The sequence below is a fragment of the Anguilla rostrata genome, chromosome 4 (genome assembly GCF_018555375.3).
Source record: "Anguilla rostrata isolate EN2019 chromosome 4, ASM1855537v3, whole genome shotgun sequence".
In the NCBI taxonomy this organism is placed as follows: Eukaryota; Metazoa; Chordata; class Actinopteri; order Anguilliformes; family Anguillidae; genus Anguilla; species Anguilla rostrata.
Window position 1 is genome coordinate 11,272,492 of NC_057936.1, and position 27,845 is coordinate 11,300,336.

The window sequence follows — 27,845 nt, forward strand, 5'->3', positions numbered from 1 at the left end:
CATTCCTCAAGGGTTACTGAAAGAAAAAAAATCTTGCGAGCCTACTTGTTAAACTAATTAGGCTATGTTTATAAATGCGTGTCATGTTGGCACACCTCCTGGAGTAAGTGGCATTGGAGTCCCAACAACTGTTCATTATGCTTTGAATCATATTGTGGGTCAAAGCTGAGAAATTACCTTGCACTAATAAGAGGTAGTGTCCTTTTTCATTCCTAATTTTACGTGTAAGCAGGTCATTACATCATTTACTTTCCCTTCAAATGGTTTTACATAGGGTAATGTTTAAAATATAGGCTAACAACTGTATTATTGCTATTCTACTTGAGGAAATGTTCATCCAGAGTTCTTCCTCTCCTATATTGTGACATTGACCACCATACACCAGGTCTGGTCTTGACTTTTTATTTGTTTTCACGTGCTGTCAGACAGTTGACAACTGTTCAGACAGTTAAAACGTGTAGAACTTTGTTAAACATGTGCTTTTCTGTAAAAGTCAAAATACTAGAACTGATTTAGAACCACCTAGGTGGAGGGGCTTTCTGCTGTGTGTTTATTCACTGCTGCCCCCTGGGAAATGAACAGTGTTTTTCATTGATGATTGATTTTTTACTTTATTTTTTTTAAAATTCCAATCTCTGAAAACGTCAAATCTTGCACCACAAACCAAGTATCCCTGTTAGACACAGCTAAAGTGATTTCTGTCAGAAAATTGTTTAGTATTGTGCTTGCCACCAAGGAAAATGTTGAGGAATTATTTGTGGTGCTGTGGGTGAGCCATACGTTCATTCCTCCTCCTCCCCCCCACCCAAGTGCTGCAACATAGAAACTACCTTAGGCCTAATTTGTGAAAACCATTTAATGAATGTGTTAGAATGTTAGAATTAATGTTGAAATGTATTGTATCTTTAAAATGGACTCGCTTTTACTTTGCAGTGTTTAAAACGTGACGTTCCACTTCTCATTGTGCCTCGCACCCAGATGTATGAGAGGCTAGCTCCGCCCCTGATTGAGGAGCTAGCCTGTCATATTCTGAGCATTGAACTGACGAGCACTGGGGTGGACCAATGGCTATGCTTCGTCTGTATGCTGTGAACCACCTTAGCATGCGAGAGAGGTGATGTTCGTTATGACGTTCATGTTCCAGGTGGAGGAGGCTGACCAGGTCTACCTGCTCATGAAGGAGGAGTACCGCATCTCCCGAAACGTGCGCCTGGCCTGGTTCCTGAGCAAACTCAACCAGGTCATCCGGCCCGCCCCCAAGACGGAGCTGGTGAGTGGGACCGCGGTCCGAGGGCCGTTCGGCGGATTAACGTGGCTGCGTGTCCGCGCCCTAACGCCGCGCGTTTGTCCCGTCGCTGCAGCTGAACTCCGAGAATGAGCTGGACGTCCTCAGCATCCTCCCGAAGGGGTGGCAGCCCGACTTCTCCCCGTCGACCCTGCCGTACCAGCTGGTGCCCTCGACCCGGGTCACCTTCCTGGCCCGCCGGTACCGCTTCATCATCGAGCTGGACCTCAGCCCCTCCACGGGGATCGTGGTGAGTGGCCGGCGTCATCGACTATTTTACAGCTTCAGCGGTGTGTAAAATTTGTTCTCTCACCGGCACGCTGAGTCATCATATTGGCAGTAATCTTATTTCATCGGCGAACGCCAGTGAGTTCACTTTAAGCTGATATGACCCCAATAGCATCACGCACCCCTAGTTAAAACTGGTAATTGTTGACTGATTAAAAAGATACGGGTATTTCCCAAAATGATGCTGAAGCAGGTTATTTACTGTTACTGTAAATCCCATCAGCTGTTTTCATTCCATGGGGAAGTGAAAGTCCACTCTCAGTGATCACACATGACGCTGGAATGACACCAAACATCTTTGCAACATTTTCCCAGTCAGAACACATCAGACAGAAGTTACAAACATGATCCGGCACGGATCAATTTAAACTCAAAACAGCACAAATGCTCTGTATCGCACTGCGATATTCAATTTCATCCTTTACTGGCCTGCCAAGTGGCTGTAGGCTTGTCACAGTAGATATTTAATACTTGTCACAGACTGTCCAGTATTATGTGTCGACAGATGCAGTGCTGAGAATGTAAGCCAGTAGTCTGTTAGCACCACTTTACAGGGAATACAGTGCAGCCCATAAAGAGAAAAATGTGGCGGGTGGCAATTGGCTTTTTGAACCAGCCACCTTTCTCCTGCAGTGCGTTTCAGTCGGTCAGTAAGAATTTTGAATGCAGCGGAGATTGATATTTATACATTCCCTGAAACCACAGAAAATGTGAAGTAGGACCTTTCATAATAAATGGTGTTAAACACCGGGTAGGAGGCAGAACTGTGTTGGCAAGCCGTTCTGTTCGCCTCAGATGATGGAAACGTCAAATTTCTCAGTAACGATTTTTAGACTTTGCATTTTGGCAGGCTGAATCACCGAGTTGGAACTGAACGCGTTCCCTTTACGGACGGGATAATTTAACTCTGCGAATTCATGGCAGGAAAGGCAATAACAACGATGTCAACAAGTGGAGAAAATGCCGCTGAGTGATTGAATTTAATGAAAAGCTGCGGTCTCTTCTGCGAGCACAGTAAAACAGTAAATGTGGTGATTCACGCTCGCGACCGTTCGCTGACTGCGACTTGGCTGAAACCCATCTCAGCTCGAGCTGTAGAGAAAATGCCCAGCGCTGGTGCGCAGTACCAGTCACTCTCACTCTCTCACTTTCACTCACTCACTCTCACTCTCGCGTTCGCAGGACGACAGCACCGGGGAGATGATATTCGACGAGGTGTTCCACGCCCTGTCCCGCTGTCTGGCCGGACTGGCCCGGCCTTTCAAAGTCCCTGGCACTGACCTCATGTTCCAGCCGGAGATCTTCATCACCATCCTCGCCTACTCCTCCATCATCGGGCTCAACTCTCACCAGGTCTTTATAGTTGCCTTTGGCTTTTTCAAATGCAGCACTTCAGCAAAATTTCATCTGTATTTGCAGACATGGATTAAAGGAGTTCCACTGCAAAACAACAGTAATCTCATTTAACAGATTAAGTCTCGCATAGTGGCTGGCCAAGCAATCTCTGCACTGAAATATCGGAAGCGAAAGGTGCAAATTTTCTAAAGGTATATGTCATTATGACTTACACCACTACCCTTTTGCATTTTTGAAGAACTTCAATGGGTTGGTAATTTGAATTTGGAGATAACTCCCATACTAGGTGAAGGGGGCGTTGACTGAACTCCAAGAGAGAGACCTGGGGTAGCTGCTCCAACTGTAAACAGTATTAGCATGTGAGCTAGCTAGCGTTATGGACTTGCTTGCTCTTCTGTGCCCTCTGTGATTTCAGAAATAAAATCTCTACTCATACATAACCTACCCCATGCCTACAATAAATATAGGGCTATTTATAGGCTTTGGTATGATGGCTGCTAAAGCATCAGAAGCATGTGTTTCAAAAAGAACAACGCAGACACTTGACAAACTGTTTACCGAAAGCTTTTAAGTCCATGCTTGCGGAAGAATGACAGTGCAAATTGAGGTAATTGACTCAAACGTTGTAGACAGTGTAACTAATGTGTACAGTGGCTAAAAGCTCTACATTAAAAACAGTTTTAACTGGTAGCAGAAGTGGTGATACTTCAAACAGATTTCTCAGACCCACATACATCTTTCTAATTTATTCCACTAAAAATGACAAGTCAGGCAGGTTGTGTGTGCTTTACTGTTGATGTATCGTTTATAAACGCAACAAAAAATGGCAATGAATTAACAAGACAAACGTGATATTTTAAAAATGTGTTCATGCAGATATGTAGAATATCCAAATCAATTCTCCCATGACGGAATATCAGTGATGTCAACCACACATTTATCCTTGCCTGGCATAACGCCTTTGTCTCCTCTCTCTCATTCTCCCACTGGTATTCTGTAAAAAAAAATAAGACTGTTCTTGCCGGTTACTGTTATGGCTCGTAAACCTCATACCTGTAGTGTGTACAGTAGTTTGCGGATATATCCCTGCACTCACTACAGGTAGAGAGTTTGGCTGAGAGCTCATTTTAATCAGGAGGGCCGCTACTCTTCTACAAATAAAATTTAAAAATCTACCGTGGAATTCCCCTTTAAAGTAAAGTGTGGAATTCCCATATTTAAATGCAACACTTTTGCAATTTGGCCATCGTGCCAAGCTTTTACAGACAACTAAAAAGCAACTAAATTTGTTAGAAAACCATCGTCATGGTGAGCAACTCTACAGTCAAATTGGTGACATTATATAGTGACACGACACCTGCAGAATGAAGGGAGGGAACGGTAAGGTTGTTTCCTGTTGCAGTAAAGCATGTATTGAATTGTTTAAAAAAAACTACAGTTTGCCTTGAATAACACATTATGCCTGAGGAGAGGAGACATGGGTATCTCTTATTCTGCAAAGGAGGTTTGTGTTCCTGAAAACCGTTGGCGTTCCCCGCAGGTGTTGGTTCAGGGCTGCCAGCTGGATCGGACGGAACTGGACCAGTTCCTGCAGCAGATCTACCAGCAGCTCAGGGCGGTGGAGAACAACATCGCGGAGGTCCTGCAGCAGCTGCACCACCAGGCCAGGGGACAGGTCAGACTCTTCAGCTCGCGATTGGCTCTCCTGCCCTGCCTTTACCAGGGGCCAATCCTGTGAACAGGCAAGGCAAGCGACTACCTGGGGCCCTGAGCATTGGAGGCCCTTATGGGCCAAGTTTTAGGAGTTTTAGGCAAACCTGATGGCAGTGGAAGTCGTTCAGAAGGGCACCATGGGATTTTCTGTCTAATACCCCCCCCCCCCAGTCTCTAGAATCACATTTGGTCCTCACAGACAGGTCAGATTCATGAGCTCACAATTGGCCCTCCCAACCTGTCTTGTGAATCGTATGAACAGGCAAGGCAAACAACTGGGCATTGGAGGCCCCTAATGGCCAATCATTGGGGTCCTCGAGGGCCGAGTCTTAAGTAACCGGATGACCATAGAAGTCAGTCAGAAGTGCCCCATGGGATTTTCTGCCTATGCCCACCCCCTCTCACGCCCTTCGGTCCTCTAGATGTGGATGGCCCTTCTGCGGCGCTGCAGACTGACTTCCCTTGTCTCTGTTACCTGCAGGCCGAGGGGGGCGTTCCGTGCGCCGGGATCTCCGGGGACATGGCGGAGGACCAGCCTCAGAAGAAGCTGGGCGTTTCCATGGTGACGGCGGACGTGGGGCTTGTCAGTATGGTCCGGCAGGGGATTCTGGCTCTCCAGCTTCTCCCCCCCAACTCCAGTGCGGGTGAGTGACCGCAACATACGCTCGGTCCCGTTTTCTCGCGTTGTTTATATGGTCCTTGGTGTTTACGCCGGTAATGGGTATTGCTACCCATGTGTCTATGGATTTGCAGTGTGCCGGGCAGCCCTGCTACTGAAATCACGGCATTCGAGATCCAAGAACTGCTGGTTTTCCAACCTTCCCTTTACCTGGGAGTAGAGTGTGAAGACAATCTTGGCCAATCAGTGGCACTATTTGTTCAGTTAATTACCCTGGGGGAAAAGAAAACCAGGGCCAGATTTGCATTCAAGTTCCTGATTTGAGTATGCATGCTCTACAGTGATTCAATCTATTAACCGGTTTGTCTGTTCTTGCTTGCCACTGTCGCCCTTGGCTTGCTCTTGTTGGGGTTTAGGCCAGGGTCCATTTTAAAGTGCGTTGTGACAACTGTAAAGTTTGTAAAATGCATTGTATGAATAACGTTTTGAGATGATTTTTGATTTGATTGGATTCAGTAGGATCTGTGTGCTTGGGCACTGCAGGTATAATCATCATCACGGACGGTGTGACCAGCGTGCCTGACGTTGCCGTGTGCGAGACCCTTCTCAACCAGCTGAGGAGCGGAACCATCGCCTGTTCCTTTGTTCAGGTAGGGCCTCTAAAACCGTCCAAGTGGAGACTGCATGCGCATCCAACTCGATTGAACAAAGAAAGCAATCACAGTACAACAGTCAAAGTTAACGCTTACGTTGTAATGGTCTGTTCTGTGGATACAGGGATGGCTCTGCCCTTCTAACACATCTTATGTGTCAAGAATATCTATCGCAATAGTTTTTTTCAAAACAATATGTTTTTTTCTGTTTTATACTGGTAAACATGGTCACGAAGCTCCCTGTTGAACCATGAAGTGCACCAGCCCTTCAGCCAAAGCGTCTGAATCCATCACTGAAATGTTACTAATGTGGTTTCAAGGCGCAATATTCTTGCTGTGATGCTTATTGCTCAGTGGTAATCTTCGACAGTGTGTCTGTTGTGCATTAATGATTAAAGAATGTGCTGCAGGAGATGCCCACAGTAATTATATTGAAACCATAATTGCATATTATAAATGCTTGTTATCTTGCATTATTGAATGTTATTAAAATAAAATACCGCCTTGTATTTTCAATGAAATATTTGAAACGTTATGAACTTGGATATATAAAACCACACTGAGTGCTTTATCCCCATTTCTTCAAAATTATTAGTCGCAAAGGACATCAGTCATGTGAAGGGAGAATATGACAAATTTAGATTGTAAAGAGTGAGCATATTGGTCTTACAATAGAGGATTTTAGCCAAATCGGTGACGTTTAAGTTTCCTAAATGACATCACTTCCAGTCCGGCCGGGTCCTCTCTGTGTGGGATTTGCATGTTCCCCCCACGTTCACAGGGGTTTCCTCCAGGAACCTCAGTTTCCTCCCATTGTCCATAGGACATGTACACTCCAGGCTCACTTGCAAAATAAGAGTCAATCTCAATGTGATTTTCCTGGTTAAACAAAGGACAGTGGTAGATAGATAGATGAATGGATGGGTAGATAAACCACTTGTATTACACTACCTTTAGCTTATGTGGTAATATCAGGACACAAACTCATTATGATTGGTCTTGGTTAGTTGTGTTGCATTATTAAGTAAGGCTGTGGAGACAGGATGGGGATTTTAATTGTAGAAATCGTATCGTCGGTGTGCAATTTGTTTTAGAATTGTGTGATTTAATGGAAAGTTTATTAAGTTAAATTATTGGGAAATTTGGGAAAAGTGCGGTGGCTGTTTTAGCCATTTCTCCTTATGGCTCTCTGTTTATTTTATTGCGCAGGTGGGAGGGGCTTTCTCGTACGACTGCAGCTTTGGATACATCCCCAACGTGGAGCTCATGAAGTTCATCTCCCTAGCCACGTTTGGGTCCTACTTGTCAATCTGTCCGGAGGTGGACCTCTCCAATCAGGAAATGAACACGTATCACAAGGCCTTCCTCACCTATTCCTTCCTGAAGACCAGCGAGTCCATGAATCCTGAGTACTACTGCGGTAAGGCCAAGACACTACAATGAAAAACAAATTTGATCCTAAGAGAGGGTATTGGCCATTTACTGTTTAAAGTAAGAATGTCAACGCTACTTAGTTCTTTGGACCCTTTGCTTGTGACATCGGCCAAGAGCTGTGAATCATGTGAAACAAGCTTGTGGCGCTCAGCATGCGGTGATTGTAGAAACTGGCAAATGCGGAGGGCTGAACTGCCAACTGACCAGGAAGCAGTATACGCGATTAAGCATTTGGAAGACGCAGAGGCTGTAGTGTGTGAAAATCCCAGGAGGGCAGCTGTTTCTGAGATGCTGGAACCACCACGTCTGGCACAAACAATCATACCACGGTCAAAGTCGCTTAGATCACACGTCTTGTCCATTCTGATGTTTGGTTGAAAAACAATTATACCTCTTCACTATGTCTACATGCTTTATATAGTGAGTTGCTGAGTGAGATTATAGTATAGCGAGATTAATGATTTGCTGTGTAAAACAATTACGTAGCCCAGTCTATATAATTGTATAGAAGAAGAGTTAAGTGTTAAGCCAAGTTCTTTTAGCCTTTATGCTGCATTTGACTTAATAACTAAAAAGTCAAATCTAGTAAGAGGAGCTTTAAATTCCAGAATGTAAGCTGACAGGATGTGAAAATGCGCAGTCTAATTATTTCTTTATTTTGAGGCCGGTGGGGGCGGTTTCATTTCCTCTTATTGCTGAAACCTTCTCCAGCTCTGTTAACACAAGAGATTTGTTCCGTGGGCTTATTGAGCACCTGGGTAGAGTTGCACCTGTTGTGGTTTGCTCTTTTACTGGCTAATTAATAATACCTCTTAAACACAAAAATAGAAATTATACGTAGAATGCACGACCACACCACACAGAACATATGGGCTACACGCTTCACTGAGGGACTGTAAAATGCAGGAGCATTCTGGTGTTCGCTCTGAAATGGGGGGAGATGCGAGGTGTGTGTGTGTGTGTGCCTGTGTGTGTGCCGGTGTGCGTGTGCGTGTGTGTGTGTGTGTTGTAGCTTCTAATGTGTAGTGGCACACATGCAGTGGTTTGTGACGTGCAGTGTATTTTGGTAATCGGTTGTGTGTGTGTGCGTGTGTGTGCGTTTTTGCTTGCGATGCCTTTCAGTCTCTCAACACAAGCTGTTCAACGAGCACCTGGTGTCGGCCAGTGGGAACCCCGCCCTGGTGATGCGCAGGAAGAAGCACACGGAGAAGGAGGTCCACGCCCACCTGGTGAGCGTGGTGTCAGTTCGGCTGAGGGAGGGCTACACTATCCGTGAGGTCAACTTCACCAAAGGTACCCGCCCACGGCATCGCACTGAACACAGCCTCTTAGGTCAGCTTTGCTTCCTAGCGGAAGGGAACAAAATGGTTCACCAGTGGCGCACTGTTTTAGTGGAGGAATATGATAATAACAGTGAGAATATGACCTTATTGCCCTCCTGGAATTGGAAATTGGACTTCATTTCCCATCATGCAGTTATGCATAGTTTAGTTTATACATGCATACTGTGCATTTGCATAAACCCATATAGCATATCTGCACTTTGGCCATATCATGTGTGATCTGGGTACATAGTTAATATGAAAGATGTTGTTTTAGCCATAATATACTGACGATATTCAAATGCGTTATCCTTTTGAAGAGTAGTTTTTTGAAGTGTTTTTTCAAAATTCTAAGTCAGTGTTCTAGAACTACGTTGCTTTCAATTACTGGTAGTGATTGTTGCATCAGCATTAAAATGTTCGGTTGTTGAAACGGTCACGGTTTTGGCACGGTCGTTGCAGGGGGCAGTCAGCTAGAGGTCAAGCTGGTTCTGCTGTGGAAGCACAACATGCGCATCGAGTACCTGGCGGTGGCCTCCTGGCCCCTGGACCCCGGGAGCCGCACCACCTGGGTGGAGGTGACCATGGAGGGCAGCTACGACATCCTGCACGACATCAGCTGCACCATGAGGAAGCCCATCACCAGCCCCTACCGCACCTCCGTCATCCGCCGCTTCTGGAACACTCTGCAGAGGTCAGCCCCGGGCCACGCCCCAACACGTGCCGTGGACCTGGCGCAAACCATTCACTCACTTCTCTTAGCATTTACGGAGATGGAGGCTCAAACAACGTTATTGTTAATATAAAGCAAAACATCCGAGACCGATCAAGTACATGAGGTGTACATAGAGCTATAAATTAGGGTTGCCAGATATAGAATTTGTCCTTGTTTTTGCCTGTTTATTCATAGCATAAACCAGACTGATCAGATGCTGGTCCACCTGCAGTCCTTCAACTCCATTCCAGAACATTACACCATCCCAGAGAGCACCAAGAACGGGGTTCCCCTCTTCTACATCCCCCCTGGCTCCACGACGCCGGTGCGTCCTCTCGCCCTTCCCATGGTTCTGTTGAGAGCACTCTGAGCTGCAATGTGCTTTCCCCACGGCTGTGTTCACAGAGGCCCCTGACCCTAACCCCACCCCTTTTTGTCCCCCCCCCCTCAGGTGCTGTCACTCCAGCACAGCGGCTCCAAGGACTCCAGCCAGTCCCAGTTCGCCTCCTACTGGAAGCCCATCCTCTCCATGGACGCCAACTTCTGGCAGAGGTGGCTGCACATGCATCGCATCGCCATCATCCTGGAGCACGACAGGTAAGTGACATCATCAAAAGGCGACCGACCGACCCTCTTGCGCTGCGCATTTGCGGGGGAGGAGATGGCGTTCTCTCTTCCCACGGCCCCGTTACTTGTCACCATGGTTGTGGAGCGTCCCTCACAACATGTAATCGGGCTTTAAAAGAAGCAAGAAGCCTGCCTGTTGGTGGCTTTCAATGAGCAAGCTAACATGTAAGAACCAGAATGGTGTAAACTGCTACTCATGGATGTGCGCGTTTCTCCCTCCAGCCCCGTGCCCAAACACCTACACACTGCCGGCAGCAACGGACGCTTCAGCACCATCCAGTGCCGCATCTCGCACTCGGCCCTCACCTCCCTGCTGCGGGACTGGAGCAGCTTTGTGCTGGTGGAGGGCTACTCCTACGTCAAGCTCATTTACAGGTGAGGTTCTCGTGCGTCCAGTGGATTGTGGGTAATGTAGTCCCGGAACAGTGAGGTGCATGCTGCGCCTCCATTAACCTCTGTACGCCCAGCAGCGCTTCCGACCAGCCTCCCTCCTCTTTCTACCTGGTGCGTCTGATCTCCAAGGCCCCCTGCATGGTCCTGCGCCTGGGATTCCCGATTGGGACCCCTGCCCAAACCAGGAACAAGGTCAGTTTGCGCCAAAACCGGTCAGTCAAAACAGCATAACAAAGTTACAATATCACGCAGTCAGATATGAATGTATGGCACAGAAATATGCATTGTTCAGACAACAGTACAGAAACTCAAGGGATGTTCTCTGGGTGTCCCACATCTTAAGTCCATGTCCTTCTAATCCATTTTGAAACATTAACCCTTTGAAAAGTAAGTTTTCTGGAATGTTTTTTTAAAATTCTGTGTCAGTGTGTGTGTCTAGAACTCAATTGCTTTCAGTTGCCAGTACTGATTGTTACATCAGCATTAGGATGTTCTGTTAAGAACATTGTAACCACATATTAAACCTTCAAAGGTTTGTATGGACATGTATGGGAAGGTAAGGGTTCCACTAACCCTTAAGGAAGTTCTCGCCTCTTCCTCGCTCCAGATTGTGGACGAGCTGCGAGACCAGATCCTTAGGCTGCGGTTCCCCCACCGGGTCCAGAACAAGGAGGCCACGCCCAAAGTGAAGAGGAAGATCTTGGGGAACGCCTCGCCCTCCAAATCGCCCCCTCTCCCGACCCCGAAGCCGACGCTCTCCGACCGGCCCTGCGTGGTGGTGCTCAACAAACCGCTGGAAAAGCTTCTCATCAGGTGACTGCAGTCAGAGACCAATGGCTGGGTGGCAGTTTCACGTACTCCAGCGTTATATTGCAGGTTCTGCTGGTGCTGATAGCTGGATGCTATAGAAAGCACTATAATCAATGTTCACTATTCTCAGTATTATCTGAAGATACCACTGGAAGCGTCTTGTAATTAGCATTTTCAATTGAATTGCCATACGAGTCTATGTAAATTTAATAACTGGAAGAAATAGTTTGCCCAAGTTAACATCACATTTTTAAAGCAGAATAGTTCTCTGATTTATATGGAAAAATGGATTTCAACCAGTTAAAAAACTGAATATAATTGAAGTTGTGATGCTGTTTTACACAAGTAGCATTTTAACAGTAAATTTTAGTTTTCCAGCAGTAATTTGCCTAAGTTCAATATGAGTCTATATTTGTATTTGAGTATTTTAGTTTGTAAGCTTTATTATTGAATTACATTTTGTAATTAATTACAAACTACATGTTTAATTACATTTGGTTACATTTATCACTGCAGTATTTTAGCCCCGTAACGTTATTGCCGGTGGAATTAAATGCATCGGTAGAACAGTCTCATTTTTTTGCCCCCTCTCATGTTAAACCTTTTCTGTGCCGCGCCCAGGTACGAGAAGCTCCCGACCGACTACCGCACCCCGTTCATCCTGAACATGGAGCACTTCGCCCAGGGGCCCACCATGTCGGCCCCCCTGACCGTGGCGGCCAGCCGCACGGCCTCCTCCACGCTGGCCTCGCTCTCCCGCTACTTCCTGCACCAGCGCTGGGTGTGGGCGGTGCAGACCGCCGCGGGACCGGCGGTGCCCCTGCAGGCGGTGGCCCACATCCTCTCCATGCTGTCTGAGTGAGTGCGCCATTTAAAGATGGCCGCCGCCTACGTGCTCTCTGGGCACTGCGTCTCCAGTAATGCCAGCAATGCTAGTAACCGCCGCTATGCTAGCTACCGTAACTGTGTTAGTTATAATGGACTTTATCACTGCACAAACTCATGGAACATTCTCTACAGCTTTTTGGGAATTTATTGCTGAAGACCGCTGTTACTTGTTTCGTCATTTAAAGTCACATGTTGGACAACATTGTCTTCAAGGATTTGTACTGGCAATATTTAAATGTACAAGAAAACTAGGAAAATAGGAGCTTTGCATTTTGTGTGTGAGCTCTTTGATGATGAGCCCAATTTAATGTTTGTAACGTAGAGGCACCGTGTATTTGAATGTTCTGCAGGATTCGACTGTCGGAAGGATTTCATTTTGCTGCTAGTGGTGAAGGCATCATCAACATGGTGACAGAGCTGCCGATGAAGGTGAGACCGTATGGGAGGGGAGGAATAGGGTGTGTGTGGCCTGGCAAGCTTTTTTAGATGATAATGAAGTGGACTCATATCGTCAAGATAACAGCTTGTGTGTAATTTGTAGTACAGTGTCCCCCGTTACTATTTATCTGCTGTGACTTCACTTCACTAAACAATAAAGTCATGTTTAGTTTCAGCTGCAAACACTTCTAAGCTTTCTTGGATAGTTCTAGAAATCTTCTTCTGAGTCACTGTGGCCTGAGTTGGATTCAAAGCATACTGTTGTTCCAGGTCCTGCTGAGCAGCAGATCTGTGCTCAGCAAGTGAGATCTTGAGCAAAATAAAGTACAAAGATGATGTCATTGCAGGGCATGCCCGCCGCAGTGGACAGAGAACACCACACCTGCATCGTCCAGTACATCCTGTTTCCCCCACACTCTACCTCCACCAAGGACAGGTGAGACCAAACACAAACGCGCAAACTTTCAGTGGCACTGATAAAATAAAAGGCACAATAATAGCTGTAATTTTCCTTTATTTTTTATTCAAACTTGATAAAAAGCTATTTGATTTATCTTAAACGAGTTGATTGATAGAAAAAAATCTGTAGCAAAACAGACAGGATTGAACGTCTTGCACTAGGCCATCTTTCCCTACCTCCTCCCCAGTACCAGAAAAATAGCCTGCCTTATTCAACATCTTTCTTTACATAACCAAAGTGATCCATTAACTTTGAAAGCTGTGAGTGCATGTTAAAAGGTTCATATTATTCAGTGTGATTGCGCAGCTTGGTAAGGGGGAAAAGATTGATTAGTCATAGTGAGAGTCTAATTAAAACTACACAAAGGTATGACTGCTCCTGCCTGAACACTGATTCTCTATTCACAAAAGGACCACGAGTGGCTCTGCTCTAGTGAAGTAAGAACATAGCTAATGTTAGAATGCAGTTCCTGTTTGTGTCTCTCTCTCTCTCCCGCTGAAGTATCTGTTTGTGAAGGCATCCAAAGAGGCGGTATAATTACTATACCCCCGTGTGAAAGCGCAAACAAGTAAATTATGCTGAAATAACAAACTAACTGAGCATTGTATTGGTTCTGCTCAAACGCAGACTCCTAATAACTCACACCCAGTTCGAGCTGATGCTCGGATGGGTTTTCCTGGAACACGTCCAAGACAAATGAATTCCTCATTCCCCTGCAGAGCCCTGGTAGAGTCTCTTGCAAAATTGTCATCCCCAATTGAACAAATTGCTGTATAAACTCACGCCTGTTAAATCACGTTCAAGGGGTGGTTGCGGTTATCATTTTAAAACATTATAATGGCTGATCTTATAAGGACCTCGTGGGTAACACTAAGAGGGGAGCCTCGTTTTGTAGGTTGCGCTGGTGAATCGGTCTCCCGGATTCGGACCACGGACGCATGGAAAGCACCTCAGAAACCCAACACTGAACATACCGTGCCCCCGTTTTATGTGCACAACATATCAGAAGGCTGATTGACTGTCTGGCCTTTGCAGGTTGGAGGTCAGCCAATTGGGCAGTAAATCTTTATTGTCCCTGAGGAACGGGGCTTTGTGGAGGACCTTGTTGAAAATCGATGACCTCATGAAAACACAGTCCTAAAAAAGAAGTGCGTGCTTAAAAACATATCGGGAACATGAGACACACAGCCACAGCTGTAGCTCAGCACAGCTATCAATGGCTTCTAAAAGGTTCCGCTTAAAACGAAGTTCAGTGACGTTCCACTAATAGTTAGTATGAACATTAAAAAAAGTAATGGATGTGACACCGGAAACAGATGACAAAGTAAAATCTGTGAGTGACAACATTGGAAAGTGAGCATTTGAGAAAAGCATTTATAAATCTGTACTGTTGCTTGGCACTTGTGAGCACTTTTATTGGTGTAGATTATGGCTGGCAGCCCTGTTTCTGTAGGTCTGTCATCATGTAGGTCTTCATTTCAACCCCAGTTTGGCTTGCCTGTTTCTACTCCCCAGCTGCTCAATGAGATCTCTAGCTGTTGAACGAGGTGTGCTTTGTTAGGGTTGGAATGAAAAACAACAAGACATTAGATCTCCCGGAACAGAGTTGGGCAGCCCTGGTGTAGATTTTCAGATAAAGCGGACTTTCTCCAGTCACGTTTTTCAAGTCCCCCAAGGAACAAAAATGTCGCCATTAAGGTATAGGTCATAATTATAAGGTGAACTATGGCAAACCTTTCCTGGAAAAGCCTTTCGTTCTCTCAGTTGCCAGTACAAAAAATAAACAGCACACATGGTTTGATCCACAGAGCAGGGACCGTTACATTAACCCCTGCGTCGCGACGTCTCGCAGCTTCTCCACAGATGACGACAACGACACGGAGGTGGAGGCCATCGACACGGACACCGAGCTGAACCTGGTGACGGAGTGCTGGGTGGAGCCGCAGAGCGGCACGGTGTGGAGCTCCTCGGACCAGCACCGCCACCTGCAGGGCCTCAGCTATGAGGAGATCCCGCAAGCGGTCAGTCCCTGTCTGCGTGCTCTTCGCCAAGCGGCTCCAGGGTTCGAGAAGGCTCTCTGAGACCATGGGTGCCTTACCATGCATGATTATTTACTGGGTCGGATATAAATGACAGTGTTCTCACATGGCGGGTTGAGCCGTAACCACAAGCAGGCTAGCACGCTAAGTGGAATCCACCAGCAGGCACCTTTCGCTCTGCGTCTTGTATGACCTGGAATTGCTCAAAATTGCGTTTTATCAAGTTCTGTTTCCATGGCAGATGTAGGTACCTTCATTTGGGATGAGTTACAGCGTTGTAGGCTATTTTTGTACAGTAAGTTGTATAGTGCTACTTAGCTTCACTGATGTTCATTAAGAAATTAAGAAAGTGCATTTCAAACCTTTATCCACTGTCGTGCTAGGGCAATATTAACCAAGCAATGTGTTAATGCATTAATGCATAATGATAATAGATTCTGCAAAATGCACTTCTTGTTCAGATTTTTCCTCGCGACTTGACCTGCATGTCGACCATGATGACCTTTGAGTACCTGAGCCAGCTGTGCCAGAACAAGGACCAGGTCTACCCGCTCTGTGCGGTCAAGAGTGATCCAGGTACGAGCCAGAGACAGAATGTCCTCTCGTCAAGTTTGTGTGTTTTTCTGGAAGGAAGAGGCATTGGTGTGAATGGCAAACTGAAATGGCAACCTGAACCTGAACAGCGGCATGTAGCCTATGAAGAATATGCCCAGAGATACATGTTCCTAATAAAATGGTTGTCCGTAGCTGTGTGGTAGTATAGCTGAGGTTCTTTCAGGATACTGTTGGCTGTTTCCCTCCAACTGCTTCCTATGTGTATGTAACTGCTGTCTATCTGCTGTCCATGGTTATGCAACTGTGGTCTCTGTGTATGTGTTGTGCCCGTTTGGCCACAGGAGAAGCCCCAGCTGCTGATGACTGCATCCACACTGTCCCTTTCCAGTTTGACCTGATGAAGCTGCTCCCTAAGTGCCAGCAGATTGAGATCTTCTTCTTCACTCTCAGCAGAGGTATAGTAAGGCGCATGGAAAGCCTGATCGCCATCGTTTTGCTCCTAGGACTGGGTTAGAAGTCCCATTGATTATTATTTACTGTTTTTTTTAAGCACAATAACAGTTAGGGTTACCCACTTTTCTCCTCATCTGTTTTTCTTTGATCATATCTGATTCGGTAAGATCCAGACTTTAGAGGCCACGTGAAATGCTTCTGGGGAAAAGCATCAGCGTTTATTGGGCTTTGATCAGACTGCTAATCAGCACCAAGGTCATACAGCTTCTTGCGATCATGTGCTGTGTTTTCGTCAGTCACATGGAAGGCAGTCACATGAAAGCTGCAAGGCCTTGCTGCTGAGCGGATGTCTTACCCAATAGATTTGCGTGGTATTATTTGTTTTGTTTTTTTTCTTGTAAGCACGTCGCATGACCTCTGAAGTTTGGAGGTTCACTATGTATTCTATAACATTGTTAGGTCCTGGTGACTTTGCTCCCCTGTTGGTGATCGTGTGCTCCTGGTAATCACCAACAGAGGGCAGCAATGTCACCAGGATCTAACAAAAGTATTTATCTCATTTGATCCAAGATGTAAAGGTTGTGAAGAGGTGCAGGGGCAAGTTGAGGGTGCAGGACTGAAATACTTGAAAGCATTTTCTTTTCTGCGTCGTAGTGGAGAGTGAAGAGCCGGCCCAGAGCTCCTCCTGCCTGCCCAACGAGCTGCTGCTCAGCCTGTTCCACAGCTGTCTGCAGCAGGACCTCAGCGACCGCGAGATCCCATTGGCCGATGCCGACCACGTGACCTTCATGCAGCATATCCTGCAGAGGGAGCGAGACGGACACGTGGCGCCCTTCTCCTTGCCTGTCATAAAAGGTACGCTCTTCTAATAAGGGTGAAGTTTGGTGTCTCAAAGTAGCATGTGTGTTTCATTTATATAGCCATGGCATTAAAGCAAGTGTTGAAGCAGGTTTCCTGAGGTGACCATATGGTGTTAAGCATCTTTGTTTCTTGTAGAGGAGTGCCTGAAAGCCCCCGAAAGACAGGGCACGGTGATGTCATTCCACACGGTCGGGAGCAGTAAGGAGGTGACGGGCTCCACCAGTACCCTGCAGGTAAGGTTCGTCTGTGGACTGAGTATTCTGCTGCTCTCTGAAAGCAAATAAGAATCCTTTGCCCGGTTACTCTGGTACACAAATACACATAACATGTGTAAACATGCTGGATTCTGAATGATATCTAACCAGGACAGCGCCATTACTGAGGCTCTAGCTAAAACGCTGTCCTGTTTGGTCGGCCTGCTGATAGGTCAGAGGTCAAAGAGAGTCACTAGAGCATGCAGACAGTTTCCTTGCTCAGTGACTGCCTGTTGCACACCCTAGGCTGATTTTTCCCGCCCGCAGAGCTTCAGCAATGCAGACCTGGCCGAGGAGGAACGCCTTCCTCCAGAGAGCGACAGCCCGTCTCCGCAGTGGAAGTGCTACGCCAAGTTCGTCAACCCCCAGCAGATCTTCCTCACCTTTCTCCCCGCTACCTTCACAGGTAAATATCCACTCTGTCTTGCTGTCATTTCAGCTTTGGTCAATGTTTGTGTCTTTGGCAGTCCTTCTGGAGTACTTGTAATAGAAAACAAAAATAAGGTTTAGTGCTGCTGAATAAATAAAGAGGTATAAATCTGACTGATCCAGATAATCTCGTTTTGGCATCAGAATTTAGAAATATGTCACATTTCAAAATTTGTTCCATGTATGTGCATACTTCAGCAAATCGGGGAGCTAACTGATGTGTTTGCTTTCAAGAAAATGAACTAGCATCCAGAATGTTCTTACACCCATAAAATTAATTTAAAGGAAATATAAATATCGCTTGTCATCTTTGTGGTGTGTGCGCTTTCCTAATGTAAACAGAAAAAGTGGGATTAACCGTTGAGCTTCTCTCAGACGTGCAGATACTGATGGCCTCCGGACTGGACCGAGAGCCCTCGGGCAGCGGGAGCTCCCAAGAGGAGGACGACACCCTCACTCACAGCCGCGGCCAATCGCAGACGGACTCTCACGACGGCTCGGCCAATGGGCCGGGGAGACCGGAGCCTCCTGCCGAGCAGGGGGCCAGCCCCCTTCCGAACGGCCCCGACGACAGCCTCCTGAGCCCCGGCCTGAGCGTGCAGTCCCCTTCGTCGGACGGCAGGAAGTCGGAGGATTCCACTCTGGAGTTCGAAGACTGGGCCGGCAGGGGTACGGCGCAGGAGAACGGCCCTGAACGTCCAGGTAGGGCCTCCCTGGATGCCTTTTAACTTATGATGGGGGTTCTCTAGATACCTCTATGCCTGTGTGGAGGTTCCTAGGTCTGAAAAGGTTGAAAACCTTGTCCTAGCACCACGGTCTTGGGTCTGGTAATTGTGGCCGGCATCCCTGCAGGAAGAGCATACAGTTGGCTTTGCGTTGTCCAAGGGAGGGATGGGAGGGATGGGCGGGATAGGAGAGATTCCGTCGGTGGGGATCGCAACATACATTGCTTGAGTAACCCCTGCAGGCCATCCTACCTAAAAAAGAACTGGTCATACCTAAAGTGTGTGTGTGTGTGTGTGTCTGTCTATCTATGCATATAGCATACGTATGCAGAAAGTTATGGAGTTACAGTATTAGCGTCAGGTCGGTTGAGCAGACAGTGCCGGATGCCGCCGCAGGTGCAGAGGAGAGGGAGGGGGTGCAGTTCGCCGAGCCGCAGAAGCGGGACTTCCACATCACCTTCAGCCGGCAGGTGTCTCAGCAGAGCTCCGGAGACCTGTCCCGGCCCCGCTGCCCCGTCTACGTCTACAGCTGCTCCCTGGAGTCCCTCAAGGAGCAGCTGGTGCACCCCCGGGCCGGCCGGCAGCCGCGAGACGTCTTCTTCAGGTAACCGCGAGGGGGGGGGGGGGGGGCAGCGCGGCTCTTGTGGGGCGGCGAGCCATTGGCCGTAGTGTGGCCCGGGGGCGTCGACTGGACGTCCGTGTCTCGCTGAGCACCGGCAACTCTCTGGCCAATCAGGCTCCCGCAGTCTGCCTGCACAAAGGGCACATCGGGTGTCGGTGTCTGTGTGAGGTTTATGTGTGGAAAACCATGGAGACATGAAGCACTGTCTGACATCACACATCGACACGCAAACCTGATTGTCCAAACCCCACAGCCCTTCAGACCTCAAAATCCTGCGGTTCCTTTGACCCTTTGATCCACACCAGTAGTTCGGGGAGGCCATGAGGATGTATGAGACCTCTGGCTTCCATAGACTGAAATAAAGTTCACACCCACACAAGTGCAGCAGATGGGCCCGTCTATTTGATCATTCAGTGATAATCTTACTAATTTCATTTGATAGAAAAATCTGGTTATTGTTATTGAATAAGGTTTGCTATTGAATTAAACATTGTATTTACTGGTGCTGTATTCCCATCCGTGTTTGGTAAATGCCTACAAATCCCAGACTACACTTGTTTCATGCAGTACGTGTGGGTAGAGGCCCTGCTAACGTGTCTTCTAATTGTGTTTTCCTGGGTGAGAATAGACCTCAAGACGCAGACTCCTGGGAGATCTATCAGCAGATGAAGTTCAGGTAGCGCGGCTGACTGCTTCCTGCTGCTCTCCGCCTTACCCCTCCTTATTTAGAAGCTTGTGTGGGGGGCGTGGCATGGGGGGTGTGGTCTTCCACGGCACAGAGGAGCCGTGCTCTCTCTGACTGAGACTGACATAAATGGCGTTTAAGTTTCCCGTGACGTCATAAACCAGACTTTAAATGCCTTTTGCTGTAAAAGGCCCAAAGCCAGGTCATAAAGTACTGACACAGTCTCAGTTAAATCAGAGCATCTGTTCCTCCTCGGTACTACGGTTAGGGGTTGTGAGATTGGCTTCTGATCTGAAGGGCTTTTCGGTGCATACCCTTTTAGCCGGTGACAGCCCTTGAACTGTGGATAGGACGGTTTTCTCTGGGATTACTTCCTCTGTTCTTGCCTCATTCCTTAAAGATCTCCTGTGTCACTAAGCTACACGCTTTGTGCTTTTTGAATTTTGCACTCCAGTGATTCTTCAGATGCCTTCAGATAGGACTGCTGTCGTTGGAAACTTCACAGAAGTGTTTGTGTGATGAACGGTTTGGAATTAACAGCATAACTCAGAATCATGGACCTTTTTCACAAGGTGCGCTGTGGTTATGGATGATGTCATTGATGGGTAAACTCTGCAAACACGGTAGCATCGAAGTACGTGTTCTCAAGTTGCTTTCAAACACTGACAGAGTTCATGTTTGTTTCTGTTAGTGAGCTAATGGTTCTCTTCGGTTCAGCTATTTCTTCAATCTTACCATAATAATTAAGGATGTCATTCTTGAAAAACAACTTGCTGCCTTTGTCAAGTTTTGTCTTCTGGGTTGGTGAGAATTCGAAGAAGATTGCTCATTGAAAACTCCAGCAAGCAGCTTGAGAAAATGTCCAGAGATGCCACCATGTTTGCAGAGTTTACCCATCAATGACATCATCTGTGACCACAGCGCCCCCTTTTGGAGAAGGTCCATTGAGTGGCAGAGGTGTTCGGTGCAGAGCTGCACAGTAGGAAACGGCAGTTTTTCTTCAGAAGCTTTTTCAAATTTCTTAATGTTTGATGTGCACTGCATGGTTCTGGACCGTACTGGCACGAATGATGGCACCTCTGCTCAAATTGTCAAATTCTCTCATGATCTTCCAGCTGCTACCTTAATCACATTCTCTGAAATGACAGTGTGGCCTTGGGCAGCGTCCTTACCAATGAGAGGCGGAGTCTCTGCCCGTGTGATTTGAGCGACTCCAATTCCGCTATGCTCCGTTCCCTTCTGCAGCTCAACTGCACGGCCCATAGCTCTCTTTAACCCCCACCCCCACCCCCCGCCAACCCACCAACCCGCCAACCCGCCAGCCCGGCTCCCGCAAGCTTCCCGCAGGCCTCGGCGGGGTGTCCCCGCCCCCTTTTTTTTTGCATGTACGCTTCTCTAACGGCGGCGGGTGCTGTGTGCGGCGTCTCTTCCGTCCCCCCCCCTTGCAGGTCGCTCTCCCAGGAGCGCAGCAGCACCTCCTCCTGGACGGAGCTGATGGCGCACCCGCACAAGCACAAGGAGCTGGCCAACTACTGCAGCCTGCTGCAGGAGCACTACCACCAGAGCTACGTCAAAGGTAAGGCCCCGTTTCAGACGGCCAGGGCCACGGCAACCTCATAGTTATCATTCACAGTCATACATTTTATCGAAGTGTGTTTTGCAGGGGTGGCCAATCTTATCCAAAAAGGTTTTTCTTTTGGCCCAGCACTAAGGCACCTGATTCTGCTCTTCTTGGTCTTGATTGAATACCTTGATTGAAATTAATTATTTGAATTTGATGATGTAGTATTGGGCTAAAACAAAAACTTGCACCCACATTGGCACTTTTCACCCCTGCCCTAGAGTTACGAAGTTCAGATTCTGTTATTTGGCAAAGGTACACAAGACCTCAATATCTCTGGTTCAGTATACTTGGTTCATTCATTTTTTTTTCCACAATGTTATTCTGACTTTTTACCAAAGTTACTATTGCAGTGTGGCTACTTGCTTCATCTCCACAGTGTTCCACAGTTAGTGAAGTATTTTGATGGAAACTTTGTCTTCCGGTGCAATCCTCATCTAAATACTTTGTTTACTTGCACAGGATTAATATCTACAGACGTCTTTTATCCACTGACATCTTTATCAAGCAGACAACTTATTCAAACATACAAACATTCAAACATCTTTTATCTTGTACAGACAGCCATCTTTTATCAGTTTGAGGGGTGCTTGGGTCACAACCCAACACTCCCTCGTGCGGTACTGAGGATCACGCAGCCGAGAGGAAGTGAAGTCAGACTAGATTACAGCTGCTCAGCCAGGCAGGTGCGACCCGGTAATTGTTAACGATCGGGGAGAGGCGGCTTCTCGCGCCGCCCGCCTGACGACTTCCCGCCGCGCGTATCGAGCGCCGGGCCGACGCCGGGCCGGGCTCAAATCCGACAGCCCCCGTCTTTTCCGGCGCCCGCAAAAAAAATCAATTAAAAAAAAAAAAAAAAAAGGGGCCTTAAAGCTGTCGGCCCTTCGGAGACGATAATTGGCGGACGGCGGCGTGTCTGCTCCGTGTCAGCGACATCTGTAAACGTCAGGCCGGAGATAAACGGGGCGGCTCCGCCCGAGGAGACAGAGCGCGGGGGTGACAGGCTGATGGATGCGCACCCGCGCCCGATCCGCACGCTGTCCCGCTGACGCACTGCAGCCCCTCCGCGTCCCCGACCGTCGCTAAAAATTATGTTCCAGACAGAAGTCAGGTCAGGTCAGCTTTATTTAGAAAGCAGCTTTATTTAGAAACCGGTTAAGCACTGGCATTGACCAAAGTGCTGTACAACTTTTTATCAATGAAAACGGATACAAGGGCTAACAAAGTTGTGTGCGGTCAATGTTTCCCGATGTAAATATTTATTCTTTTCCTACTTCTACCGAGGGACATCCTCAGTAATTTATCCTGACTGAAAAAAGAGCTTTGGAGTAAAATCACTTAGTTTTATCTGCTTATTGTGTTTATTAAGCATGTAATATTTGTGATTTCTGAGATTTCTGCAATTTTGACATTTCACAAAAAACGAAAGTACATTTTTATAGGCGGTAGTTTAAGTATTGCAAAATTTTAGAAAATGTATAAAAATGATATGGTTATCATTAAAAAATTATGTGTTTATTATTTATAAATTATCTTCGAAATATCAAAGCACATGCAACTGCACTAGGTTTTTATTTGTGAAAGGTGGTGATTATGCTGTCTATATTATTAATTTATGAATTACATTATAAATTTACATGCTGTTCTTTTAGCTATAGCTTTTAGCTGTAACATTAGCTTGCTAATATCTAAAGCAGAGCTGCCTCACCCCGTTGCCATAGATCTACCATCCGGTAGGTTTGCATTTCAGCCCTAATTTGGCACACCTGATTCAGTAATTAACAGCTCATAGAGATTTCTAGCTGTTGAATGAGGTGTGCTTTGTTAGGATTTGGAGTGAAAACCTGCCGGACAGTATATCTCCAGGGTACAGGGTTAAACATCCCTGATCCGTAGCTCCGGTTGTCTTGATTTACCTGTTAATCAATTTACTATTCCTTTGGTTCAAATTCTTGCTCCGCAAGATTGATTAAAACACTATATTTGCAATATGAAATTATCTTTTTTTTTTGTTCCATAAAGCCTGCAAGTACAAGATAGCGGAGCGTAGCGTTAATTAAACTTTATGTTGCATTGTGATATAAGATAACGCGAGGCGAGGCGATTTCCCAACCCACCGGACTTCACTTTTAAACGCGTTAAGCTGTGTGCGTATATTTGATTTCCCGCTGTGGGCGGTCACGGTGCCTTCGGGCCCGGTCGTGTTTGGTCGCGGCACACGCGGCAGTGTGTGGTCGCCGCACGCGCAGCCGGGTGTGGTCGCCGCAGGCGCGGCAGTGTGTGGTCGCCGCACGCATTACAAACAACGTCTGGCCCCGCAGGCGTGTACCGCAGCCTCCAGCAGACCCACTACATCAGCTCCCAGGACGTCCTGACCACCATGGACTACTGCGAGGAGTCCCTGCAGGAGATCGACATCGGCGCCTTCCTGCAGACGCTGTGCGGCCACATCCGCGCCTTCCGCGAGCGCCAGGAGCTGCCGGGTGGCGCCGCCGCCAGGGGGCGGGGCCCCCACGCCAACCCCGCCACCTTCACCATCGGCGAGGCCGAGGACGAGGGCGCGTCCGAGAGGGGGGTGCTGGCCTCCTCTTCCAGGTACGGGCCGTGGGTCCTCCGCCCAACGCCTGGACCTCCTCTCTCCACCCGAGGTCGTTCGCTCGAAAAGCGGCCTTTTTGTTGGCTCGTTAATTTACTTTGCTCTTCATTTTATTACTGCTCCGTTTAAACTAATAAGCGTTTTAGAGGGAGTGGGTGCAGGCAAGCCTGCTGTGCGGTCTGAACTTTTACTGAATTTCGACTTCGGCTTGTGCTGAATATAAAGATGTGATTCACTGTGATTATGTGAAAAGGGAACACTACACTGATTTCAGGTGCGTTGTGTTGCCTGTAGGGTATTGGTACAGGTATGGTAGTGTAGCTGCTGCTGTTTCCACATTAAAGATGTAGATGTTTAATAAACAGAGATGATACAGTTTTCTTTTGTAATATGAAGGGGTAAATGCTGGTTTAGAACAGTGGGGTGTTACGACTGTGGTTTGGATTCATACCGTCTGCCGTGATAGCTAACAGACCCGAAGAAGCAGATGCGGAGAGTGAAATTCAAAGGCTAAATACCTGTTGTTTTTTTATTATTTCCGAGCAGAGGGCGGGTATCTACTGACTGTCTCTGTCACGACGTGCGTCTTGCGCAGTACCTCATACCGACCGCGTTCGAAATGCGAAATAAAAAGCCAAACGAATGAAGAGAACTGAAGTTTGAGCTTGTGTCTGAAGTGCATTTGCACTCTTAACCTAGAAATAATGCTTAGAATGTGATAACTGAATCTGTTAAAAAGCAGGAAATGAAAGTCAACGAACTGCCAGTAAGTCAAATCACCTTCTCAACGGTGTCCCTTTAATAAGCATCCCAGCCATGGTTGGGTGGGGAAGTGAAATTTAACGGACAGTTTTTTGAATGATGTTCTTGTTTCTGTCCTGGCAGTGTGGAGGCGGAGGATGTCAGCGAGGCGGAGTCTAGAGGGAAGCCCTCGGCCCCCACCTCCCCTGTGGCACCAGAGGAACCAAAAACCCACAGGGTCTACCCAGAATTCCCTCTATCACTCTTACAGACCCAGCAGAAGTGTGAGGTTTTCCCTGACCTGCACAAGATTATACAGGTAATACCACAAAGGTCAACATTAGGTCAAGACATGTTGTCAAAACTTTCTCTGGATTCTGAATTCGTTTTTTTGTGGATAACTGCCAGACTTTTTTTTCTTCAGTATTTCAGGAAGATGCATTTGTGTTTCTGCGTTTTCTCCTCTCTAGGACAAATTCATGGAAATTGGTGCTCAGTACTTCAAGACAGTGCCTTCAAACCCACACTACTTCTTTTACTGCCCTCCGTCGGCTAAGAAAGAGGTGAGTGGTCAGTGTGGTTTATCACGGAAGAACTGAAATGGCTGGAACTTGCTAATCCCCCTAATCTTATTAATAATTCATAATAATTCCTTGCATTTATATAGTGCTTCTCTCTCTGGCCAGCGTCTCAAAACGCATTACAGTGATGAGGGGGAAACTCACCTCAACCACCACCAATGTGAAGCACCTACCTGGGTGATGCACGGCAGCCATTTTGCTCCAGAATGCTCACCACACATTAGCGAAGGTGGAGAGGGAGAGAACAACTTTTTAGCCAATTAAATCAGGGGATGATTAGGTGGCAGGTTGAGAGAGCCAGTTTGGGAATTTAGCCAGGACACCAGGGAACCCACTACTCTTTGCAGCAAGTGTCAAGGGATCTTTTTATTGACCACAGTGAGTCAGGAGCTCGGTTTGATGTCTCATCCAGAAGACTGCATCTCCTACAGCTCAGTGTCCCTGTAACACTGGGGCACTGGGGTTTATTTGGCCAGAGGGAAGATTGTCCCTGACAGCCCCACTGATGCCACATCCAGCAGCAGCAGCCTGGTCTCCCCAGGAAGTCTCCCTCCTAATCTTGTCTTCTCTTTCCTGTTCAGGAGGACTCGGACCACGAGGAAGAGAGGAGGCCCAGCGAGGAGACCGAAGTTTCGGAGGCCGAGCTCGCCACCGAGGACGGTAAGAGAGCTGCTGCCGCAGTGCAGTGATAGTCACTCAAATCGTCTTAGTTCTCACCCATGGGCATCTGCGTGTGTGCCTTTCTTTGGTGCCGGTGTAACTTCATAATTGTCTTGCGTGCAATCGAAGAAGTCTCTACTGCCCTCTTGCTGAAGGAGGATTGAAATGCAGGTGACAAATTGCATGGTGAATGCATCTCAGTTATGCTGCCTGCATGTGTTCTCATTTCGATGTTTGTCCCAGTAAGTTTCTATTTGTTTACCTGGGTTGTTCTTTGTGTGTATGTTTGTTTAATTTATAAATATGGTACGAGTCTGCATCTCAGTTGTGTTTTTTTGCATTTCTTTTTTTCACAGAGAATGTGTCCGGTTGCTGCATCGTGACGGAGAGCGACACGGACCTGGAGGTGGAGTACCAGGAGCGCGCCGACAGGAAGTTCCCGGACAACGACTCGCTGTCGGACTCCAACACGGTGAACCAGGACGAGGACTCCTTCAGCATCCTGGACGGGGACTCCCTGCTGGAGCCGGAGGGGCCCCAGCCCGAGATGCCCCCCCTCTTCGTCCACCTCACCTGCTCCGTCAACGTGAAGAACTGCCACGGCTCCATGCCCATACAGACACTGCCCACCTGCCTGGGTGAGATGATGAAGCCGTCGGCTGAGCTTCTCAATGGGGAAATGTTGAACTGTTTCAGTATGTCAGCTCCTGCTGTCCTTTGTTAATTTGTTGGGTCACATTTGACCTCCTGGGGTCTTTTGTTAATTTGTTGGGTCACATTTGGCCTCCTGGGGTCCTTTGTTAAATTTTTGGGTCATATTTCTGCTCCTGCTGTCCTTTAATTGTTGGTACAATTTTGTTTTTGGGTCACATTTGGCTCCTGCGTCCTTAATTTGTTGGCTTGACCTCTGTCCTTTGTTTAATTTGGTCAATTTCTGTCTGTGTTTCGTTAATTTGCTGGTCTTGGCTCCTGCTGTCTTTCGTTAATTTGCTGGGTCACATTTGGGCTCCTGCAGTCCATTAATTTGTTAGCTTACCGTGCATCACAATTTGACGTTATTACTGTACATGAAGGAAGTCTGAGGCGGATACTGAGCGCACTGGAGATGAGTTGTTGCGTTTTCTGCCGCGGTTCGTAGTTTGCGCTCACACGCAGCCTAAACGTGTCCTTCGCAGGTGAGCTCATATCCTGCCTGGAGAACGCGGAGTCCCTTCAGTCGGTGGATCTGAACGAGCTGTCGGTCACCCTGGACATCTTCGTTCTGACCCTGCCTCTGGAGATCGAGGGGATGGCCTCCGACTTCCACCACAGCCGGTGAGGAAACTGCGGACGACGAGGATGCGTTACAGAGGAGGGCTTTAGATGGAGGCCTGCTATTGGGCTTAGGGTTCTTATTTTACTCTGTGTATGTGTGCGCTTGTGGTTGTTGTGTGTGTGCTACGTGTGATATGTATGTGTGTGTGTGTGTGTGTGCGTGTGTGTGTTTGTGTGTGTGTGTGCGTGCATGTGCATGTATGCGTGTGTGTGTGTGCGTGTGTGTGTGTGTATTACAGGTACACCTCAGAAAGCAGCGTGTCCCTGAACCGCTCCCCCGGGCAGCCATCTTCCTACCGCTCGGACGAGGAGCTGATGGGGACCCTGGACAGCCTGCGGGGCTCCGGGGTGGACGGGTGAGTTTTGGGGGCGGGGCGCCTGGGGCTACGATGGCGGTGGGGCTGGAGTCAGCCGCTGAGAGGGAGGGTTCGGGAGGAAGGGTATCAGTCCGGTTTCTCCCAGTCTCCATACAGTCTGCTGAATCTGATCTCTCTGAACCTCCCTCTCCCTTCAGGGTTTCGGGGGACACTCTGGCCAAACTCCCCATCCCGCACAAGCTGGCCGTCTTGGCCACCATGGATGAGGTATGAGTTCGACCCCTCTCGATTCTACAATTAATCCCGACAGCGTGTTGCATCAGTCTCTGATTACCCCGTCATCAATTCCATTTAAATTCTCTTGGCGCGATTCCTGTATTTCTCCCTGAGC

General features: G+C 47.6%; 1 protein-coding gene across 13 annotated transcripts in view; it reads left to right on the top strand.

Annotated features, from left to right (window-relative positions):
• The window catches only part of szt2 (SZT2 subunit of KICSTOR complex), an 84,018-nt gene that overhangs the window by 1,536 nt on the left and 54,637 nt on the right, over positions 1–27,845 (top strand). For 7 of the 13 annotated variants that reach the window (XM_064330610.1, XM_064330613.1, XM_064330612.1 and 4 more), the window contains exons 3-37: positions 1,145–1,270; positions 1,362–1,535; positions 2,756–2,926; positions 4,470–4,604; positions 5,124–5,286; positions 5,805–5,911; positions 7,124–7,334; positions 8,471–8,641; positions 9,133–9,364; positions 9,581–9,710; positions 9,837–9,982; positions 10,235–10,387; positions 10,480–10,597; positions 11,013–11,218; positions 11,837–12,073; positions 12,454–12,532; positions 12,889–12,977; positions 14,854–15,022; positions 15,502–15,616; positions 15,937–16,050; positions 16,703–16,903; positions 17,045–17,142; positions 17,431–17,569; positions 17,968–18,294; positions 18,714–18,921; positions 19,568–19,615; positions 21,073–21,200; positions 23,567–23,840; positions 24,727–24,901; positions 25,053–25,145; positions 25,745–25,823; positions 26,180–26,461; positions 26,999–27,137; positions 27,377–27,493; positions 27,652–27,721. In XM_064330610.1, coding sequence (XP_064186680.1) covers positions 1,145–1,270; positions 1,362–1,535; positions 2,756–2,926; positions 4,470–4,604; positions 5,124–5,286; positions 5,805–5,911; positions 7,124–7,334; positions 8,471–8,641; positions 9,133–9,364; positions 9,581–9,710; positions 9,837–9,982; positions 10,235–10,387; positions 10,480–10,597; positions 11,013–11,218; positions 11,837–12,073; positions 12,454–12,532; positions 12,889–12,977; positions 14,854–15,022; positions 15,502–15,616; positions 15,937–16,050; positions 16,703–16,903; positions 17,045–17,142; positions 17,431–17,569; positions 17,968–18,294; positions 18,714–18,921; positions 19,568–19,615; positions 21,073–21,200; positions 23,567–23,840; positions 24,727–24,901; positions 25,053–25,145; positions 25,745–25,823; positions 26,180–26,461; positions 26,999–27,137; positions 27,377–27,493; positions 27,652–27,721 — 5,424 coding nt within the window. The remainder of the gene's footprint in view (positions 1–1,144; positions 1,271–1,361; positions 1,536–2,755; positions 2,927–4,469; positions 4,605–5,123; positions 5,287–5,804; positions 5,912–7,123; positions 7,335–8,470; positions 8,642–9,132; positions 9,365–9,580; positions 9,711–9,836; positions 9,983–10,234; positions 10,388–10,479; positions 10,598–11,012; positions 11,219–11,836; positions 12,074–12,453; positions 12,533–12,888; positions 12,978–14,853; positions 15,023–15,501; positions 15,617–15,936; positions 16,051–16,702; positions 16,904–17,044; positions 17,143–17,430; positions 17,570–17,967; positions 18,295–18,713; positions 18,922–19,567; positions 19,616–21,072; positions 21,201–23,566; positions 23,841–24,726; positions 24,902–25,052; positions 25,146–25,744; positions 25,824–26,179; positions 26,462–26,998; positions 27,138–27,376; positions 27,494–27,651; positions 27,722–27,845) is intronic. The other 6 variants (XM_064330611.1, XM_064330621.1, XM_064330619.1 and 3 more) reach the window with 3 other exon arrangements.